This window comes from Prosopis cineraria, unplaced genomic scaffold, assembly GCF_029017545.1.
Source record: "Prosopis cineraria cultivar Desert tree isolate PC_DT_omini unplaced genomic scaffold, ASM2901754v1 PC14, whole genome shotgun sequence".
Taxonomy (NCBI): Eukaryota; Viridiplantae; Streptophyta; class Magnoliopsida; order Fabales; family Fabaceae; genus Prosopis; species Prosopis cineraria.
Genome location: NW_026555345.1, coordinates 28,273,895 through 28,297,133, shown reverse-complemented (window position 1 = coordinate 28,297,133; position 23,239 = coordinate 28,273,895). Strand labels below are relative to the sequence as shown.

The 23,239-nt window shown below is 32.7% G+C and overlaps 2 protein-coding genes across 2 annotated transcripts; one reads left to right on the top strand and one right to left on the bottom strand.

Moving 5' to 3' along the window:
• Positions 1-9,483: 9,483 nt before the first annotated feature.
• LOC129292441 (uncharacterized) lies at positions 9,484-13,132 on the top strand. Its single transcript, XM_054929994.1, has 6 exons — positions 9,484-9,545; positions 9,740-9,839; positions 9,924-9,955; positions 10,391-10,488; positions 10,618-11,768; positions 12,459-13,132. Exons 1-5 carry the CDS (start codon positions 9,484-9,486, stop codon positions 10,749-10,751), a joined length of 426 nt encoding a protein of 141 aa, XP_054785969.1. The 3' UTR covers positions 10,752-11,768; positions 12,459-13,132.
• A 6,175-nt stretch (positions 13,133-19,307) lies between these two features.
• On the bottom strand, positions 19,308-22,474 carry LOC129293659 (uncharacterized). Its single transcript, XM_054931739.1, has 4 exons — positions 21,827-22,474; positions 21,650-21,732; positions 20,445-21,533; positions 19,308-20,252 (listed from the first exon to the last, which is right to left on the bottom strand). The coding sequence occupies exons 1-4, from the start codon at positions 22,008-22,010 to the stop codon at positions 19,557-19,559; spliced, it is 2,052 nt and encodes a 683-aa protein (XP_054787714.1). The 5' UTR covers positions 22,011-22,474; the 3' UTR covers positions 19,308-19,556.
• Between the last annotated feature and the right edge of the window lie 765 nt (positions 22,475-23,239).

Genomic DNA, 23,239 nt, shown 5'->3' with positions numbered 1-23,239 from the left:
AATTTCTTCATATTAACTTATTTTTGTATCATCAGTAGGTGCCACATGCATTGATAAAGAAATTAATTATATATTATTTAAATAAAATTCTTTTTGTTTTTCCTTGAGGTTTTGACTTCTGATACTAGTTACTCAAAAATTAACTCACTGACACTACTGCGGTTTTCTTCTCACATTTAAACGAGCGTGTGGTAAGAGATAGTATTCTTTTATACTGATAATATGAGCAAAGTCCTTTATATATTTTTATAGTAATTCAATTCAATGCAATGCAATGGATAACATTATTGCCATCAATGTTATAATACTTTATCTAATGAATAAATTCAAAAAATATTCTAAAGGAAGAAAAAAAAATAGGGCACGGGAAAAGAGGAGGAAATATGTTGTAGTGAGAAAGAAAATTAACTAACAAAGAGAAAAATATGTAATAACAAAAATTTTGTGTGTTAATATATATATATATATATATATTGGGAGAAGATAGAAATCTATATATTTAATAGTAGGGGATAATGCAACTTTTAGTCTATTATATCTGGAAGAAAAATTGATTTGATCTTTCAAGTTTGATTTATATCATTTGCAGTCTTTAACGTTTGTTTCAATTATCAAGTTAGTTCTATAAGTTTTCCAAGATAACACATTAGCCTTGACAAAAAGCTTAGGTATAAAGTAGGTTGCTGATATGGAATATACACGTGGATTAATTAACACACTTGAGCCCAGTCTTCTAATCTTAATTGCTGAGGTATTATTGATTTTGTTATTTTATAATTCCTAATTTAATCTACATTGCTTTTTTTAATTTGCTTTTCATATCCAAGTCACCATTCTTGCTTCCCACATTATTAATCTGCATGGTTGCCACATCATCATTCCATTACCCATTTAAGCATAAAGTAACAATAATTTATCTTGCAAGTTTAAGTACTACTTAAATAAGTTTAGAATGTTTGAAATAATAGAAATTTAACTTGAGAGACTAAATTAATAATTCCTTTAAATGTAAGGAACTAAAAGTTGTATTATTCCTTAATAGTAAAATTTAATGGGTAAAACAGCAATTTAGCATTTAAACTGTAGGGTTAGAAGCACTTAAAACCCTAATAAACTCATTTTTTTGTGTATTTTTGCTCTTAAATATTTAAAATTATGGCAATCTCCCTCTTGCTATTAAACTTTAACTTGTTAGTTGACTAAAAAATTATATAAAAGAATCTCAAAAAATTATTAAATGGACCAAAAGAATGAAGAGGACCCGAAAATTACATTTGGCCAGGTACTCTTATTCTTTTGGTTATTTCCTGAAATTTTTGAATTCTTTTTCTTTTTGTTATTTTTTAGTTAACTAATAGTTAAAATTAATAACAAAAAAGAGATTGCCACAATTTTAAATGTTTAGAGGTGACAATGTATCAAAACAAATTTGGACTCCCATATACCTCCGAGCCTATAATTTAAGGGCAAAATTATTCATTTTATCCAAATATAATATGTCATAAATAAAAAAATAAGGAGAATAATATCAACCATCCTTTTAAAAGAAAACATTTTATCTTGATTACTCTAGCCTAAAATATTTACGAAGAAGGCATGTTTTTCTTTTTGTTTGGGTGAAATGAATATAGTTTTTTTTTTTACAACTAAATGTGAGTGACTACATTACAGAAAGTTTGATCAATAAGCCACATTACCTACAATTATATAAATAGTTGTACATGCCAAATTGATTTTAATATTGATGTTGATTTTCATAATGATCCTATTGAAGATTTTCCTTACAATAGTGTTTTTAAAAAAAAACTAATGCGTGATAAGATAGATCAATAAAAATGCTGGGCTCATCTCGTAAGAGATAAGCATTTTTGTTTTTTCTTTTCTTTGTTTTTTTTTTTAAAAAGCGGTGTTTTTAAAAAAGGAAAGCTTTGACAACTCAAGAAATCTTATCGAATCGCTCGAGTACTATCTCAACCAGAGTTGTATGGTGTTATATTTTATGAGTTGACCTGCACAGTTAAACTTGTCTTTGCCTTTTGGCGTGAATAAGAATAACAGACCAGAATTACTCCTACGTACGTTTGTATATATGAACCATTATTTAATGTAGACTCCAAACATTAAAAGGCTGGGGTATTGATTCCTCATACACATTAATTTAATCATTATCCCATCAACTAATTAATTACGAGACTAATAACCCATATATATATATATATATGCACGCACGAGAGATCAGGCTTTGGAACGGAAATTCGATCGGAGCTTTTATGGACTATGCTCATAATTTTTGACAACTGAGAATTGTGCTCCATGTTAAGAGAATTTATGATTTTTCAGTTTCCAATCATACACAACTCAAAAGGTTATGGTTAAGTTTATAAACGCCCCCTAATTTTTCTTCCTTTCTAACTATCATTTTTATCCATTCTTCAAATTTAACAGTTGATGGGCGCCAACTTGGGTCAAACTTTTCTGATTTTTTTCCCCCATTCACTCCCTCAGAACTCAACAGTGTTGGACTGAGGACCTTTCGACGGTGGGGGTATTTCGATAAAAAAATTACAAATTTATAATTTAAATACAACATGTTTAACTTTAGATTAAATAAAATTGATTAACTAATTATATTTGCATTCCTCTATATAAAATATAGATCTATATCTAAACTTTAATACTAGATTGAAATATTTTTGTTTCAAGGAAGGAATATTGATAATTCCGTGGGTTCAGAATCATAAATTTTGTGAGATCAAAGTGTAAAATTTTCTCATACTAAAATGTAATTTTTTCCAAGCGAGTAGGGGCATATGCCCACCCTCCTACTCATGTAGATCTGCGAATAGAATCAATAAAAAAATAGTTAAATCTTTAGTTTTGTTTAAAAATATAATAAATTTTCAGTTTTACTTCTATATAAATGAAAAATTTTAAAACTTGCATTACATTATCTCTTATAATTAATGAGTTTAAATATGGACAATATTAAAAAAAGTATGATTGATACCACATCAACCAAAAAAATAATTCTAAAAGATGCCCTAATAATAGAGACCAGAGTGAGTATAAAATTTGAACCAACATCCTTGTTTAAGGGGAATATAATTAAGTCATTTCACTACTCCATCCATCAACCATTTATTAATTATTAGATTATTTTCAATTACACCCTTTTTTTTTACTAGTAAGAGAGCTAATGAAGATAGATAAAAAAGATTTATGCTAGCTAGGAAATTTAAAAGGAATCTTGACACATTAGTTTTATTTTTTTTATATGGTAAAACCTTATAAATAAAGCCGACATAAAAAAATGGAGAAGTATTATTATGTCTTGAAAAGTATCTTCATGCATTGTACATACTCTAAATAATAGGTTATATTGTTCACAAAATATTACAAGAGAGGGAGGGTAAGAGAAAATTATTGGACACATTAACAAAGTCAGCGTGACATGAGTGGTAATAATTCTTCTTTCCTTAAAAACAGGATTGATAATTCAATTACCAATTCTAGTACATGCATGGAATGAGTTTAGCTAAAAGAAGCCTACCTTTTGTCTTTATTATCTTTATAAAAGTTAGCTTTCATATATATATATATATATATATTGGCCAGTAGCTCTCATATATTATTGATGAATAATACTCCTTATTTTTTAAAAAATTATTTGAAACTAAAACAGATCAGTGATCAGGCAAGTTATCTTCTTTGATTAGATTTTCTTTCTGCAAACTAAAGTGACGGTCGTCGGATCGGTGGCTCCCCAAAAATTAAAGAACTCACTTCAAATTAAAAGAGTAGAAGACAACTTTGAGAAAGGAAATAATAATAAATATTCACCTTTTAGCTCGTGGCAAGGAATTGTCATGCATAATTTTTTTTTTTCCTCAATTCAATTCAATGTACATATTTATTCTATCTCCTTTCCCTTTGAACACTCAGTTTTTGCAAATTGCCGACAATATCTCGTGGAAGAAGATTGTTCCCTGTTGGTAAAGGCCTCTTTTCTACAATGACGACTGCCTTATTTAATTATATATATATATATATATATGTTTTTCACTTTCTTTCTTGTAATAATTATCACACTAAAACTTGAACTTCCCTGCACGGCTACACTGATCTGCCGTCTACCTTTTCTATTGAATTTTGGTCTGGAATCGCTCTGTTTAAGATCATCGTGATACACAGATTAAGCAATCTTTAATTAACGTAAAACATTACCATACATTATTGACTAAAATACTTTCTTTTAATCTTCTTATTATTGAAGAAAAAGAACTAGAAATAATATTAGTTGAAAAAAATAAAAGATAATATAGTGATATATATAATAATTGAATGATGCTGTAGCTTGGAAAAAAAAAATTATATTGATCAGCCCTTGTATCTGTAAAACAACAATAGTTTTGGGATATGAGGCGGTAGATCCTTATCCCTTTATAATCAATCAAATATATATATATTCTTCACAAGATGGCTTTTTTGATTAACTGATCTTTTGCGACGAAAACTATATCATTCCTTCAAAAATATTGTGTCCTTAATTAATTACTACCAATCAATGAATGGACAACTGCTGGTCTGGTTTATGACCCAATCCAAGGTAGTGCTAACCTGAACGAACCCAATCAACCTAATTGTATCCCCATAGGTCAACGCAATTAATTTATTTGAGCAAAATTATTAAACTTTTTAGTTTTTATTGGGATTTTACTGAGTTTGCTGAAATTTTATTGAGATTGTATTGACATGTTACATGTATAAGATTTTTCTCTCTTGTTTGAGCAGAACTAATGCTTTTTTATTTAAATATTCTTTATTTCATATTCAATATAAATATTTTTGTATATAAATTAAATTACCTTATTTTAAGTCAAATTGATCTAATTTTAAGTTGACCCTCGATTGAATTACTGATCCTTGATCTATTATCTTAACTGATTCAATAACTGATCTAGTTTTTAGTGCCATACAACTAATAAAGCTCATATATTTCTCATGACATTGTTACTGGAAAAGGAAAAAAAATGAAAGGAAAATATAGATAGTCGATAAACATGGAAACATCACTAGCTAGCTGATAGTGTGAATCGAGTCAAGCTTTTTGTTCCCCTGCTTTTGCAATTTGTACCTTCTATCTGGTATCCCACTGATATATGTTCTTAACTTTATGAACAAAAATCAATCTCTAGTACTTACTGAACATAATTTATGAATAAATATGGCAATTATGGCATGACAATTCAATCGTACATAGTTCTAACAGTAGACTGCACACGAACAGGAAACGACAACCTAGCTTTTCCTCACTTCGTTGCCTGCCACATCGATTCAAACCTTCAGCAATCCGTCAACCCCCATTTTTAATCATGCCTCCACTTGCTATTATCTTTTGTTCCTTCATTATATATAATTTTCAATCATAGTTCGAATCCCAAAAGATATAACGTAGTTTTTCATTTTTGTAAACCCTAGTTTGTCATTTAATCAGCTGCATTTAACATGCTTTATTAGATCTTTTTGTAAATTTTGCTTTGTCTATTCATGATATTTAATATCCAGGAATTCCTTAATTGTTAATATTTATCCCAGGAAAATAAAAAAAGAATGATTCAACATATTCAGAACAAGCTAATTAAGTGCATTATTTTTTTTGGCAATAAAACCCGTCATATTCATATATTCATCATGATTCATTTGATGAACTGATAAATCGTTTGAAAAATAGAATCTTTTTTGAAAATCTTTACTGCCTCCGTTTTAAAATATAAAGCATTTTTTAAAGATTGGATGTTAAATAAGGCATTTTTAGTCGTTGGAGGTGTAATTATTGCTTTTTTTAAAAAATACTCCTATTGATAATAATTTTATATTTATTGTGGGGTGTTTAATACAAATAGATATGAAAAAATAAGGTTAATTTGAAAGTAGGTAACTACTTCATTGGAGGTGAATTTTATTAAAATGCCTTATATTTTTAAATAGAGAAAGTATATGTTTAATCAATGTCGATCAGAAACCAACAGTCCAAGAGTCATCTGGTGATGCAGCTGCAAAGTTTTCAATTTAAATAATTTCTGAAATATATAATATTATTAATCAGGTTCTCATACACTGTCCATCTTTCAACCAATAACTATGGGATTTTTCATGTGGAGCAACATAAATCATATTGTATTTATTTAAAACCGAAATTTAGTTATGGTTGATTGTAAATTTATTTAAATCCCAGACTCAATGTGACTCCCACCAATCGATAAGGTCGGGCATAACGGACTATGGCACATGTAATAGATGTCAGGGTACGTAGTTTCATTTCATGCCTCCTGACTCATATATCTATGGAGTTTGTAAGCAATGACTAGGTAAATTGCATTCTATATCCCCCATTATTTATGTGTTATAGATCGAAAATTAACGGTGAGATCCATTTATGTTTGAAGTCCTTCAACTCTCATCTCTCTGTCCCCTGGAATTCTGAAACTAGCTTTCCCTAACTTTTCTTTCCCCAGGAAAAATTCCCCTGATTGAAGTGTCAGAGAATATCACGTTATTGCTCACACTATAGCACAAACAATATAAGGCATAGAGAAGAGGAATAGAGGATATATATACATATATAGATATCGATGTAGATATAGAGAGAGAGACAGAGAGAGGGAAACATGTCGAAGTCCACTAACATCATATCATGGTGTGTAGTTGTCACAGTGTCATGCAAAGACCTGGTAGGGCTAGGGAGCAATAATAATTATCTGCAAAGAAAATGCCGTGAAACAGAAAATCCTGACAAGATGTTGAAACTTATTGATTGGCATCAGTAGCTTTATTAGTTCCTCTCATCATACGTCCATGGACCACTACTGTATATGAGTTTACTAATTTGGATTCTTGCATTACTTTTGTTTGTGCCATTCTGTTGCTGGTGGACACTTTGCTATCAGAAATTATTATTGGGAGGCAAACCAAATATATCCCAATTCGATTTTTGTTTTCAAGATTTTGACGAAGGAGTTTATAATCCAACTGATGGTGAAGATACCCCAAGTGTTTTGTTAAAACGTAACCTAGCTATATACCTAGCAATGTGTTGTGTCCAAAATCATAGCTATAGTGCTGTTTGTCGCGTGGAAGTAAACTAAGTAACGTTGTTGAATCAAGATGGATATGTGGATATGTAAAGTGCAATTTAATTAATAGAACTTTGGGAAAGAAGTTAATCTAATTCACTTGATCTTTTCAAAAAGGGAAAAACGGAAAATCTTTCCTTTTCTGTTAACCCCAGAAATGTTGACTTCCTATATATTTCCCATCTGAAGATAATAATTAGCTAGGTCTAATAATATGTGCTTTTAATTAATATGAAAAATGAAGAATATGCTGTATATTTTCAATTAAATCATAGATATAGAGACAATATATGCTCATTATCAGTTACAAGGTACGTAAAAATGAAAATAAAATCTAACAATTCTGAAAGATTTACAGATCAGTTCTCTTGATTCACTAATTTAGCATTTGAAGGCAAATTCAAAGAACTTGTGTGTGTGTGTGTGTGTGTGTGAGAGAGAGAGAGAGAGAGAGAGAGAGAGAGAGAGAGAGGAATAAACGAAATAGGGGATCGTTAGCCTCCAAGACAAATTCAAAGTGGCTTCACTTTCCACATTCAAAGCTAGTATATATCCTATCTGTCATAATCGAGTACTGTATAGAATATTGCGAAATCCATCTCTGTCTCTTCTTTAATTTCTGGAAGAGGAATTGATAGTTAATTTCTGGAAGAGTAATCGATAGAACAACATGCTGGCTGATATAATTCAATTTAAAAATTAAAAAAAAACATATATAAGTTTACATTAATAATCGTCTTTAAATTTCCCACGAATTTTGGCTCATACAAACTTTTGCCCACTTCTTGTTTAGACACATTGCTCAAGAATTTTCAAGCTCTCCTTTTTTTCATCCAGAGTTCTTTCTATTTTAAATTATTTCCGCTATTCTTCTTGTTTAGACACATTGCTGGAGAATTTTCAAGCCCTTCTTTTTTTCATCCTGAGTTCTTTCTATTCTAAATTATTTCTGCTATTCCGTCACTTATTTATTTTATAGGAGGGTTTCTCTTAATCCTAAAGAGCCCTGGCAGCTGTGCTAAAATTGGACTATATTCTTGGACACAACCTGGATTAATATATACTTATATGTATATATATTGACACATATGTTTAGCGATCGTTCCCACTAAGCTGGTCGGAGAGCTGTCTCTTTATGGAATTCTGACCAGATCATCAGATCGATACCATCACCAACCACCTTGCTTCCTTCGTATTTGTGATCTGTGACTATGATGTACTTCCCTCTCTTTTTGCTTCTTCATCGCACCCATCAATTTATGTCTATCAAAAAGATAAATCAAATCAGTTTTCCCTCTGTAAATTCAGGTGCCAATGCTATAATTTTTGTTTAAAAAACTTTATAACTTGGATTTACAAGTCTTTAATTATCATCAAAATTAAAGTCCCCAATATTAATTAGCTAGAACCTATAAGAAGTTCAACTTTTAAACTATTGTTTCGTTATTTAAAACTTCAACTTCAGCATGTTGGTTCATTTTAATTAGTGTAATTTCGAATATTAGTTGTAGAAAATAGCATTGGGAAAACTCAGTTTCGAAAATTTAGTTTTAAGAAAATGAATTAAACAAAAATAGCCAATCAAGCATTCATTGGAAACTAGCCTTGCAAAACTAGCTCAATAGTTTAACCATAATTAAGAATTAAATTAATTTAGTCTAAAATTTAAGCTCAAAAGAGGTGCCACTACATGATGAAAAAAATCTTGAGGAGATCAATTTAATGAGCTGTGCAACTTGCAGCATCTTAGTCTCATATAGAGCTATAGATAGCCATTTGATATTTAGAAGGGAGGAATTTGAACATTAATAATGTGACATTGAACTTGAAGGAATTGATAAAAACATGACTTCCTAACAAGCTTGTTTCAAGAACTGTTTGATTGTTCTGTGATATCCAATAGATTCAAATTATCTTTGAGAATAGGAATCTAGGCAACATTCGCTACGCTAAGACAATTAATATTTGCAAATGGTGCCACTTGCTCTTGTGGCCTTGTTTCCAAGTCGCCTGAACTGCCAATCATTTCATCGAAATTTTTAGAGATCCAAACTTACCTTAAAGGGTTTCATACCCAAAAAAATTACTTTAAAGAGATAAAGTGACGTAACGAATTGACTTTGAAGGTGATATACTTCTTCTCTTTATATTTATTTTCTGTTTCATTTTTTCAATAAATTGTATGCAGTCAGTTTGTGAATTTTTTTATAGCAGAAGGTGTGCTTTTTGATGTTGACATTGACAGCTTCAATAAATAGAGGTGACTAAGCGCTGATGAGGGACTTTGATTTTTTTTTTTTGCCCCCGTCCAGTCAAATTCAAATATCACACAAAATAGGCCCAATGTACAATGGGGCTTTTGCAGTTGCCCGTACTTTACTTTTTGGGCCAAAGCCCATACTATTCTGAAAGGTTATAAATTTGTAAAGTTGCTTGAGGTCGGCCCAACTGCACAAGCAGGATGAGGAGCCAAATTTGGCACTCGATGAATAGCACTGTAGCATGAATTATTTTTTCATAAATAATCAATCAATCAAATAAATAAATAATAACTTGCCTCGTCTTATAATAAAACATGGGAACTCAAGAATGGTGGTGCAGCTTTGAATCTCCATCAGAAAAAGTTCCAACAGTCCTTCACTTCAACCTGAGATCGGACCTGATGGTCACCCTAGAGAAGCTCCCGTCATTAGCTACACCGAGAAGGTTCTTTTCCTTTCCTCTACCTTCATTCTATACCTTCATTGATCTGCTGCCTTGATCGTCTCTTTTTATCGGATTTCATTGCAGCTCATAGAGGCCGAGCAACTTCAATTGAAGAAGTAAATTGTTCTCTTTTTACTTTTCCCTTCCTCTCAATATATTATTGCTCTCTTTTTTTAATTCGCATATTTGAAGAATTGATGCAGGGATTTGAAAGAATACAGCGCTATATTTAGTGTTGAAAGTCAATTAGTTTGCTCACATTGAGGCAAGGGAATAGTTATGAGTCTCTGTTTTCTGAACAAAGTCCAAAATCTGTTCTACAAGATCTTTCAGATTTATGCAATTAAATCACTTCAACAATCGAAACCATTAAATTTATAATCTTGTCAAAGCAAGGCCCGGATAGTTTTAATGTGAACTTCCCCTCTTGCACTAATGCAACTTAGACTATGCTGCTTGCAAAATGCAGAGCCCCCTAAATGAAATTCTTCATGTTTCTTGTGAGTAATGAAGTAATCTAGTAGTATGATTGTTTTCAATCATATTTTCAGGTACATTGAAGAGAACTATTCTAAAAGTCGTGATGTGGAGCGTGAGCTTGCAAATCTTACATTGCAGGTGAAGCTTACTGCTGGGTCAAAGAAAGCAGGTTTCCATGTTATCATTGTTTCCTGCTCTTTTAGGCACCAATAAAAAAGAAAAAGTAATGATAAAATAAAATCTTTTATGGCATAGTTATTTGACTTTGCTTTTCATTGTATCTGCCGCATACTTAAAGCATTTGAACTTTTGAGAAAGAAAATAGAGGCATCAACAGAGAGAATTCGTGTGGCCAAGATAAAGGAAGAACAGGCACGGATGGCAGGTCACTTCTACTATTTGCTTAACTCATGTACTGCAATTTTCAGATAACAATATCCGGGTGGATGCAGGTACTGATTATTAGCATTTCATTGTACAATTATCTACGTACTGTACAATTTAAGATCTTCTGATCACAACAAGTTCAAAAATGGTGATAAAGTATATAATGAAGGGAAAATATATTAATAGCAAACTTGCAAGTTAGATGTAAACTGCTTGATAGATATGCATAAAATGAGTTCATGTTATATTTGATATGACGGATGTATCCTGTTGTGCACTTTCACCAATAAGCAGAGTGTTAAAGTGATCTATTGGGATATGTTATTGCTCAATAACATGGTTGGTCTCATAAATTGAGAGAACCTCTTTTTCACTTTCACTAAAATTTGTAGATTCATAGTGAAAACTCACTTAATCATGGTAATGAATAGAAACTTTTATATGTTTCATTTGTATGTTATTCTTTTTTCTCCATGCTTGCGCAATGATGTTGCTCGCCTGTATTGTTCAAGAAATTTTATTATTGAACCATGATTTTCTCTAGAAAATAAGCTTAGCACCACATTTATTTTCATAGATTGGTTCATCATTACCTTTAACTTGGCTCTTCATGTAAAGAATTGCTTCTCTTATATTTGGATGATAAAATCGAACACATAATTCCACTGTAATGTTCTTTCAGCATAGATATATATATATATATAGATCTCAAATTTGGGGATTGAATGTGGGAGCTTTTATCTCCCAAAATTTCAATGAGCATCATCAATTCGTTGCCAAATATAGTGCATGCCTTGATTGCTTGTGCCGCGGGTTGGGGAATCAGCATCAAAAGTTGTGGGGGATGAAGAGCAAACAAAAGAAAAGTTATGTGAAGACTTGAGCAATCTGGTAAGTTGATCGTCAACGATGGGATAATGTGCTACTTTTGACAGGCCATTTGGTACTAAATGTCGTTTGTTGGTCCAAGAGAGTGGTAATTCTCAGCTTTCTAGGCTGGAGGAATTAAAAAGACGACTGGAAGCTATGAATTCAAGCCAAGCATAAACAACTGTTCATCATGTAAGTTTTCTATGCTTTTTGTTCATCATTTAAAAATTGGTGGCTTGGTGGACTTTATTCAATGGTGGATGTCCTAGATCAGGGACCTTGTTTTCATGATCTCTGGCGTTATTATGTAATATGAACTTATCTTTTTGGGGCCAGATATGCCTCCTAAATGAATGCCTCATGCTAAAAAGAAAACTAAATGATCTTTTGAACTCAATTGTTTTCATGTCCCACTCATAGCTGAACCAATTCAGGCCATGCATCAACACCTTCAAAAGATCAACATGATTGATCTACATATTATTTTGGCACGAACATTCATCTTGACAGTGTTGGGAGGACATCGAGCTCATAAGTTCTTTGAATTAAAACCAGAAATTAGTTTTACACTCCATGAAATAGGTCCTTTTGTTGTTCTTTTTTTTCTCTTCGCATTCCTTAGCTGCCGTTCAATTGTGCTTTTTGCATTTTTTGACTTATTAGGATGAGGGTAAGGGGTTGATGGGGAGATTAGCTCTCTCAGGCTTTTAAGTTCTCCACCTGAGTTGTTATTTTCGTTTATTGTTGGTTATATTTTCTGTATAGACAATTGTACATCATCTGTGTTCCATTCCATTTATGCTGCCCCTTCCCCTATTTCATGCCTTTGTATATGCATACGCATATATGTCATGCTAGTAAATGTTTAAAATATTGCACTAGGATGGGAGATCAGCAAGTTCTTCTCAGGATAGTACAACACAATGTGCTTCCTCTGTTCCCAACACAAGGGATCCAAGCGGGGAATTTGCTGAGAATGCTTCCAACCAAAGAAACGATGATAAAGTTTTGGTGACAAATGGACATAATCCATAGCCTCCTAACAAGGGAGAAGGAACAAATAAAAAGAGGGTCAACGTCCAATTACAAGGAAAAGGAATTGGTGCAATCCCTAAGGGTAGATCTTCGGGTCCTGGTTGGACTGGTGCTGGCTTTGATGTGGATGGCAGAAATTGAGAATACTAGTATACTAGTATTACTTTATGTCACTGCAATAACAATTTAAGATGAGAAGTTATGACTTTCCTGTACAGGGGGCATTCCTCACTCTCTCTTTTCCTAGTATTTATCCGTTAACCAGGAGATCTTTTCTATCCCCACTTGTACTCTTTCCTGGACAGCCTGTTGATAGAGAAGTTTGTGAGTACTGACCTTCCGGACCGCTGTTTGCTAGCACAAAGTTTTGCAGCACCTCTAGACTTACTTTCAAGTAGAATTAATGTACATTGGGCCCGTATCAGAATGTTATGACTTATAATTTTATTTTATTTATAGTTGAAAAAGAACACAACTTCTGTGTGATGAAACTTATTTCTAAAGGTGCTTCTTTTTGTATTCATTTTATGGTTTAGGCGAGAATCAACCTCTGTTCATGTGACTAGGTCATATAAAATTGATTTTAAGGAGCCCTTCCAATATTTGAATCCACAACATCAGGTGAAAATAGAAAAATGACAGAATAATGATTAACAGATATTACTACTTGCTAGCCTGTCTTGTAATTTTCTGTGCTAATGTGGAGAAATCAGAAAACGTCACTATGGATCCATAGGTGAAAATAGAAAGGTTGCTGCTGGCAAGTAAATATGGCATTCAAATGCCTAAAGGGAAAAAAAGAAATGGTAGGGACGTAGGGTCGTCGTGATTGATTTGAAGTAACTTTTTCACGGGTAACGTGAGAGGATGATTGAAATTCTTGAGAAATTTCCAAAGACGACGACATTGTCAGAATGGCAGCAATTCTGCAAACAAAGTGGTGGGACAAGGCGTTGGATAGATCATCAAGTTTTGCATTAGTGTTTGGTAGCTCATAAATATTAACTCCCTCTTACTCTGTAGCCTACAAGTAAAATTTGGACCTTAACCTGCGTCTTCAACCGTGGAATGCAACCTCCCAACTCTCAGTACAAGGCCTCGCTTGAATTTCTGTTTCCCTCCTTCCATGCTCTGTTCTCAGTTCTGACCTCAATCATGTCTTCACATTTAAAATCTGTTGCACTGTGCTTCGTTCATCCACGTTTTTCACCTACTCTTCCTAACTTTTATATTCTATTTCAAAATTGTTTTTCTCTTTTTATTAAAAAAATTTATCGTTTAACGAGAGGAAGAAAATATCCCTTTTATCGTTTTTATTGACCGGCATCAAACGTGATGTGATTAATTTTTCCGAGGGGGGTGCTTGCCCCCATATCCCTTATTTCCTTGCTTTTAGTCAATTTTTTTCCTTGTTAAAAAAAATGATAAAATTGATTCTAGGCCCTATATTTGATGTGATTTGAAATTTTGCCCCTCGTACACGTTGGATTTAATTTTTTTTTTAATTAGAAAGTTGAATAGCTATCGTATTTAAATTTGTGACTCATTTAGTTGGGGTATTTTAGGAAGATCTGCTCATGTTCTTTTTTTTTTTTGTAAATAACTAACTTACCTATTTTTTAAAATCTATATAAATTAAATTATTAGTAGCTGTTTAGATTTAGGATCGGAGGGGCATGTTGGATGGCTACATATATATATATATATATATGCCCTCTCCAGACATGGAAGCGGTGTCACAGTGGGTGCTTGGGGTGAAAAGTAACAATGATTCAATCATAATTTTCAAGTCTAAGAATGACTGAAAATACAGGACCCAAAAATAATGACGACTTGCTTCACAAACGCCCACGAGCAAGAAACTCACAGGCAGACAGATTTGCAATCACCATTTATGTTTCCCCAAAAGTGGTATTGAAGTAATAACAATTTGTAAAATTGGACGCTGTCTCTTGTCTGTGTCATGATTCATGGCTTCCGGCTTTCACCACTACGAGCAGCCAGATAGTTGATCCACACATGTCCCCTTTGAATCAGACATCTTGATAGCCTTTTGAATTTCCCGCCCTTTCTCATTTGGAGTATTGATGAGCCCAGTTCTGTTTTGTTTTGGTTTTTCCCATCAGAGTAATTTTTTAAAAAAATTGAGTGTTATTTAAGGATTGTTCACTCTTAAGAGATACTTTCCATATACATCTTCAAAAGTCAAACTTTAAAATGGTACCTAAAGGATTCAAATTGCCACTATCTGTGGCGTGGATTTATTATTGCATGCCACAAGCACGAAGCAGTTGTTTAACATTCATTCTCATTGTCATTCATCGCGAAGGCCAATCGATTTAACTGAGAAATTCAGTATGGAAAAAAGCAAAGAAACAGGAGTGGGATTGCGATTCACGCCACGTGTCCTGTATTCCAATCTCAAACTTCCATGGAGCCAGGTCACCAAAACAAATCACTTTCTGTGCATGCTCATTTCTCCTTGTCCCATTCAACAAGTGATGTAAGCATGCCTTCGTTGTGTAATCTACTGCCCCCTGCAATCTTTTTTACATGAAAACTTTTAGTAAAAACACTACTTTTGATATGTGCATGTTGTTTGAATTTTATTATAGGTCTTTACACTTTGTTTTTAATATTCTAAATCCTTACATTACCCTCCATTTGCAACATTAGTCTCTAAATTTTTAAAGAAATATTGACGTGACACAAATGATGTTAATAACACTAACAAGTCAATTAACATAATTAATTTTATGCTTGAGTGTTCAAATGATGCTAACATAAAATTTTTTAATAAGTAAAAATTAAAAAAAAGCCTATATCAAATGAGATAAAAAAGTTAATTTAGACTTTTTAAATGATAAGTAAAACACACAAATTTCATGTAGTTTTTTTTCAACTTTTTACTTATTAAATTTTTTTGCCAACATAAGTTTGACAGGTAAGCACAAAATTAATAGTATTAATTGATATTTTGGCATTATTAATACTGTTTATGTTATGTCAACATTCCTTTAAAAATGTAAGGACCAATATTTTAAATAGAGAAAAGTGTGGAGACTTAGAGTATAAAAAAATTACAAAAATCTATACTAAAACAAAAGCAAAGTGCAGAGATCAAAGGTAGTGTTTTTCCAAACTTTTAATTATCACACTTGGATTAAGGAAATTGTTAAAATTATTAAACTATAAATTAAAAATTTTTCCTATACCAAACCTTAAACTCAAAATCAAACATACTCCATCCTTTCATATACATGAATCACTTTTAATTAATTCAATAAAAATGGAATAAGTTAGTATCTTTGATTTGTTTCATAGGATAAAGGATAAAAATACCCCCAACTTTTTTTCTAAGGACACCTAATATCTTTGAATGAACAAGGGTATAAAAATATATATGAATTGGCTTTAACGAATGTAATTTTTCCCAAACCGTTAAAAAGGGCAAACACTTGTTAGTTTTGTAGCACAGGTCCCATAGTCATGCCAAGTGTCAAGTTTCTATGTGGTTGTCAAAATTATCATTTTTATATTTCTAATTTATAAAATCATGTTAATTCACTCATAAACTCGGTTAAATTCGCAAATTAACTCTCCAAGTTTACTCTTTTTATGTTTCTAATTTAAAACATTGTGTCAATTTACTCATAAACTTAAATTAGATACCATCGATTAAATTTGCTAAATTTGTTAATTTTTAATTGAGTTGAGCAAATCAGTATATACTGTATAAAATTTATTTCACAAAAGTGGTAGGACACACTTCAAAGAAAAAAAAATTAAAAAAGCAAAAATTAACATTAATAAAAAAGGAAATGAGAAAAATAAGTTATCCTATTTTAAAATTTTTATGTTGAGCATAGGTAGATTTAATTTTAATGATTTATATTTAAATTAAATTATGATCATATTTTATATTTTAATTATTTAATTATATACTTTTAATAATTATTTATTAATAAAAATAAATTCTTATAAATTTACAATTTAAATTTATGATTTTAAGTTTACATTTGTGTTACGAATTTATTTGTACTCACAAAATTGACAACCATGCCCATTGGCCTCTGTCCACTTCCTCTTCTTGTCTTGTCCTTTTCTTTTTTGAAATTAATGTCTCTTCCCTCTCAAAACCGTTCGATGTCTGGATCAGTACTCCTACCTCCTCAACTCCTCCATCAACCACCGCATGCTCCCTCTAATCATCATCTAGGATTGGTGAAAGGGGGTTCATAGTGTTTCTAAATGGACTGTGATTGAGCAGAGGGCCACAACCGCCAACATGCCCTCTGCTCCTCCCTCATCTCCACCTTTCTCTTCCTCTATATTCTCACCTCTCATTATCAGCCTATAGACTTTCACATGGAGCTTCCCAGGACCTTCTTGTTCCTCGCCGCAGTCGACAATTGACGAGCGCTACTTGCCGACGTTCGTGAGCATCAGGGTGGCCCTGTGCTCTGATTGTTAGAGGGAGCTCGGCCTAGCACAATGAGTTTGGCAGGCAACGGATTGTTGATCTGAGAAGCGAGAACATTGTGACGGACGACGAAAATGGACGGTTGTGGATGCTGAAGAATCGAGTTCTCCAAGAACGTCACCGCGATTTGATGAGGGAGACAGGGGCGAGGACTAAGGACTGGAGAAGGAGAAGCGACAACGTGAGTGAAGAGCGTGCATGGCTGAGCTATCTTCAGCTTCATCGTCCTTCTGCTCCCCTCCACAATCCTCATCTTCCTCCTGTTCGTGTGTGCACAGTGTGTGACCAAACTGGTCGTGACTGCGCGAGTGCAGAGTGCATGACTGAACTTGCAAGCGTCCGGTTACCCATTTTGACCGTCTAGATTAAAAATTTGTATGATTCAGATGTTTTATTTTTATATTTTATTTTATATTATTAAAATAAAATTATAAATAACAATAAATCTGCCCTAATATCAATCTAGACAATGTGGGTTTAATCTGAATAATCCAATTTATTATCAATTATTTTTTAAATTTTCATAAATTAATTATTTAGATATATTTTAGATAGTATAAATTTAAAAATTTTAAGTTACAACATTTTTAATTTTTTAAAAATTTCATTTTGAAGATTATCTTTATTTTTATTTTTTTAATATTATCTTTATTAAAATAAATATTCACAAAAATTTAAAAAAAATTAATATTATATTCAGACTATCCAGATCATGCAACTGAATATTCTATTTATAAAAATTATAAAAAAATTAATATTAAATTAAACTATTTAGATTAAATTTTTATTATTCATATTGATAATAAGATAGATTTATTAAAATTTTATAATAAATATAAAAAATATAAAAATAAAACTTTAAAAATAGACTTACGGCAGAATGTTTAGCACTAGAGAGAAAGAATAGGGATGGTCGAGGGAAGAGAGAGAGAAATGAGAGAAAAGAAGAGGAGAGGGAACACGGTGGAGCATGGGAAGCCGGTGGTTGAAACGCGCACGACGTCACATGTACTGATGTACGGTAGTGGTTTTTTGATCAGGACACGTCAGCACTCTCATCATTTAAAAATATAAAATATTATTTAAAAATTAAATATTTAAAAATATAAAATATTTTTAATTTTTTAAGGTGTTATTATTATATTTTTTAAATTATTTTTATTAATGAATGAGTTTATAATTATTATAAAGTATTTAATAAAAATAAATATAAAAAATATAATTAATTTAAAAATAAGTGTTTATTGTATTTTTTTTAATTGAAAAGTGTTTATTATATTAAAAGATAAAATTTAATTAAAATATTTTATACTTGTAACTGAAAGGAGAAGTAATTAGCGGGATTCAATATGGTGATGGAGATTGAAAAAGAAGACAATGAATAGGTTATGTAGGCGAGAAGAAGAAAAGAAGGAATAGTCGGATGAGGCCATTAGGAGAGAGAGACCGTAGAAAGAAACAGAAACGAAAAGGAGAGGAGAGAGAAACTGTCAAAGCATGACAGGTGGTGTAATTTTGAGATCCTCCTTACAAAACTAACCGACATTCACCTGAGTAATTTTTAAAAATACATTTAAATTATATTTAAAAAATCTTTTTAACCTTCATTTTTTTCCCGAACACTATCTTTAAGTATTTTCATATTAATCTCTTAGATCTTTAATAAGTTAGTTGAATGTTTTTGTGATTCTAAATATAAAACACTTGGCAAAATGTAAGTTATATTATAAATAAGTCTCTCTCTCTGTTTTTTTTCTGCAAAACATCCTTATAAATTGAGTTATAGAGAGAGATTATATAAAAAGTTAATGGTGATTAAGATAGATTGAATTGGAAGTTAACTTTAAAAATTGATTATATTTTTTTACATCTTGATTATATATAAGCCATTTTTAACTACATTTCTTAATTATTGTAAAGTAATTGAAAGTAGTTTATATTAAAGTTTGGGAGAGCACAATGTGGTAGGAGAAAATTTATGGAATAGCTTATTAAATGATACACAAAACAATCAAACGAAACTTATATACATATATATATATATAGTGAATATGATTGAAGGAGTACTTTTTCAAAGGAATAAAAGGATAATATTTTTTTCTAATCTTAGAAGTGGTGCTTCACATCAAAATTTTTAGATAAAAATCTTTAAATTAAGCAGTTCAAAGAAAAATTCATATACAACTATGCATTTTGAATCTTTAGAAGAGAGATAGTAATGCTGGGATTCATTTTTTAAAACCAGCATTGGAAGTTGAATATTGAACATTTTTTTATTGTTATGATTCCTGGAGGCACTAGACCTCATCATTGAAAAAAGAGTAGTGTTCTGGCGGTCAAAATCCACGTGGCAAACACTTTCCTTAGTGGACCCCACCATCTCTTCACGTGAATTGCCCATCCCTGCCTATCATCCCTCCACGTGACGCCCTATCCTCCTCCCACCAAAGCGACGCCGTACACTAGTTCCCGCTACACGCGACAACCGCCTCATGCACCAGCGTCTGTAGGATGCTCCATTCAATTTCTTCCACTAACCCTTCTTCCTCTGCTTCCTTACAATCTAATCCCTCTCTCATCATCTTCCCCAAATCCTCTCTCTCAATCAGCGCGTCGATGTCTTCCAGTACTTCACAATGTGCTTCCGGGAAGCTTCGTATCCTCTTACACACTGCTTCCGCCATCAATTGATGATGGGACGCTAATGCATGTGATCCACATAGGTAATTACTATCTTGTTTTACCCATGGCCTTACAATCTCCCCCAGTAATTCATCAACTAAATCAAACAGTAATTTCCGGTTACAACGGAGACCAAGTTGGTTGTTGCTTTCTGCGACAGTACTGACGGAGCATACAGTAGAAATGGAGGTGGGGTAATAGTACTGTTCGAGATGGTGAAAAATCGGAGGGTCCAAGGACGCTTGATTTCTGGCACCTTCCTTTCCCTCAGTGGTACGGCTCAATATGTTTGTGACGTACTCAAACTCTGGTGGTCCACGAGCTCCGGTGGTAGATGCACCGTTAGATTTGCCGTCGTCTTCGTCGTTGGCTTCTCGGGTGGCGAGTATCCGTTTCTCTTCTTGTTTGTACGTTTGGCGCGGACAACTAGATAACTGTGAGCTGCGTTTTGGTCGTTGAGCATCTGGCCCCTGTGGCTGTTTATTTTTATTTTTTGAAGGAAGTGAGAGAAACGCGAAATTTGAATGGTCAGAACGGAGCCGTAGTTTACTGTTTATTACCACATGGGGAGTAAAAACCATAATGCGAAATGCGAATGGCTAAATTTTACTGGAAGCAGCCAAAAAGTTAAAATTGAAATAGTATAGCTCCTATCCAATAGTCGGTACCTGTTTCTGAGGAATTTTGGTCTTTGGAGGAGAAGAATCTGTGTTGACAGGACGAAGATTTGGGATGCTGGTGAGGTTGAGAAGGTTGCTTGTTCTCTTGGTGTCATTGGCTCTGATGGGTGATGGACGTGGTGGTCGAACAAAAGACTCTTCTTTTTTGTTTCTGAATATATCTGATGTCTGACGGGGTTTTCTGAGCCTCGCACTGAACCGTTCATTGGCATCTTTCTTGCATTTCGGGACCGATTTCTGGTTTTGCAATTCTTGCCCTGCAAATGCTTGAGGCTTTGACTTGGTCAAAACTCTTGGAATCTGGGGTTCAACGTTGATTGGTGGAGGTGAAGACAGTTTCACTGGGAGTGAATTTTGATCTTTCGGGGTTAGTGGTAATGGGGGTCTGGTGGTTGTTTTTTGCTTGGCTTCCATAAATCTGAGCCTTGGGGAAGAACTAGGTGGATTCGGGTTCTTTCCGGGGCTGGATTCATCTATTACTTTCAATGATGCCTTTGGAGATTTCTTGACTCTGATTTGGCCAACAAGTTCTGCTCTTGATTGCTCTCTGTTTTTGACAGTGTTGGTGATGTCAAGCCCGACTTTCCGGCTCACACTTTCTCTGACTTGTTTAACAATATGCCTTGCATAATGGCTTGGACTTCTGCAATTTTGCTCTTCAAATTTCCTTTTCAAAAATGAAAGTCTAGGGAGCTCCAAGTCCTCACCAAGACCCAGGTTTTCTTTGTTGATTTGGAGAGAGAACCTATGATGATCAACATCAGATCTTCTTGCAGAGGATATTCTAGGAGTCTCAGGCAAGGAACGCGAAGCTGCAATATCACTGTCTGTACTATTTCTGTGTTTCGTTAGGATGTTTTGCCTTGGTTTAGAACGGTGAAGACGCGAATTCCCCTTGGGGTTTGGAGTGGAAATACATGATAAAGAAGGAGATTGAGCATCTGGAAGAAGATCCAGACCCATCAATCTGGCAACCAAAGTTGGTGTTTTTGTGCATGGAGAGTTGCTGATTTCTGATGAAAGATCGCTCCCATTTCCTCCCTTGGCTCTTCTGCTTGTTTTAATTTGCATTCTCTTCTGGAGTTCCGAAATCAACAAACTTATCAGTTAAGTGGCAAAATTTCTATCATCATCGTGGTTACTCTACAGCATAAACTAATCAAATGGGAAAAGGTTGGAATAGATTAACTTACTGGGATTTTCAAATATTCCTCTTTTGAGATGAAGGACATTTTACCATCCTCTGATTCCAAGCTATTCCTAGGTGCTTCAGCTCCTGAATAATATAGAAAAAACTATAAACCAAGACTCTAGAAACCAAAATGGAGTTGGGAGCTGAGACCAACTTCATTGAAGAGCATTTAGAATACCTTTAGGGATGCTCCGGTCTTCTGGTTTATCAGAGGGATGCTGCTGTTGAATGGGAAAGTGGAGAGGATGGAAATCAAAGAACTGAAAGAAAGCACACATGCAGCCTGAAGGGTTGTGTGCATCTGCACCAGCTCCTTCACCTCGTTTTGATGATCTTCCGGTCCAATACCACTCCTTCCCCATAATTGGTAAACTTGTTATGTCTGCCTTGATATGACGACGACGTCGAGGACCTCTACTTTAGAAACAAGAAAAAAGATATCGTCTGGAAAAATGAGAACGAAAATGACAGTACCAAAGGTCTCTCTTAGATCGTCTGAAGAGAAACAGGGAAGCAGGAGGCTTTGGCATGAAAAGCTATGCGAGCTTTGGGGCGTATATATTATTCAGAGACGAAGGAGCGAAAAAAGCGGATCCTTTGAAGCATGAAACGGTCACATTTGATGTAAGGAATTAAAGTACAATATCAGGAGTGGTGATGCAATCTGAGTGCTTTTCAAAAATTAAAAGAACCATGTCATCTCTCTCTCTCTCTCTATCTTTTTATCTTCATCGCACTCACTCCCAAGGTTTTACCAGACCAAAGCCCTGCCCTGTTATTGGGAAAGGAGACGGGTACAAGAATTAAGAATTGAGGAGGATGACGATATGCCAATCTCTTGCTGCGAGTCGCACAAAAAATGTTTGTAACTTTCAATATATTTATTAAAATTAAAAAATTTAAATTTTACTCTTTCTATCTTAAATTTTAATAAATTTTATTTTTCAATAAATATTAAAAATATTTTAATATTATTTTTTACATTTTTTAAAAGTATAAAAGTAAAAATGAGTATAAAATAATGAAATATAATATAAATAAGATCGAAATTAAACTTTTTTTTTTTATAAATAGGAATAGAGTGGCATGTATTCCCACCATTTTTGTTTGATAGAGAAATTATCATTTTTTACTTATGTTTTTTTAATGAACAAAATCATCTACTATTTCAATAAGCATTTATTAAACATTTTCTAAAACATTTCTCATAATTTACATTAATAAAAAATAATTAATGCATATTTATATTGATTAACACACAACATTTTAGTCTATTTTTTATTTTCAAAAATAATTATTATAATTAATTAATTTTTTAAACTATGAAATATACTCTCTCCGTTAAAAATATAAGACATTTTTTAAGAAATCAGATGTTAAAAAATATAAGACATTTTAATTTTTTAAGGTGTGTTTTGTCTTTTTTTTTAAGTGTCCTTATTGATATTGATTTTATATTTATTATAGAGTATTTTATAAGGATAAATATAAAAAATAAAATTAATTTAAAAGTAAGTAAATACTTTATTAAAAGGATTATTATATAATATTTTTAATAATGTAATATTTTTAACATTAATAAGATATTGTA

Bases quoted from the DNA above. Each gene is read 5' to 3' on its own strand.
- LOC129292441 (XM_054929994.1), top strand. From the start codon at position 9,484: ATGGGGCTTTTGCAGTTGCCCGTACTTTACTTTTTGGGCCAAAGCCCA. The intron at 9,840-9,923 runs GTTCTTTTCCTT...ATTTCATTGCAG, and splicing joins TCATTAGCTACACCGAGAAG to CTCATAGAGGCCGAGCAACT. The intron at 10,489-10,617 runs GTTTCCATGTTA...GCATACTTAAAG, and splicing joins TGCTGGGTCAAAGAAAGCAG to CATTTGAACTTTTGAGAAAG.
- LOC129293659 (XM_054931739.1), bottom strand. From the start codon at position 22,010: ATGGGGAAGGAGTGGTATTGGACCGGAAGATCATCAAAACGAGGTGAA. The intron at 21,733-21,826 runs GTATTCTAAATG...TATATTATTCAG, and splicing joins AGACCGGAGCATCCCTAAAG to GAGCTGAAGCACCTAGGAAT. The intron at 20,253-20,444 runs GTACCGACTATT...AAAAATAAACAG, and splicing joins CCAAAATTCCTCAGAAACAG to CCACAGGGGCCAGATGCTCA.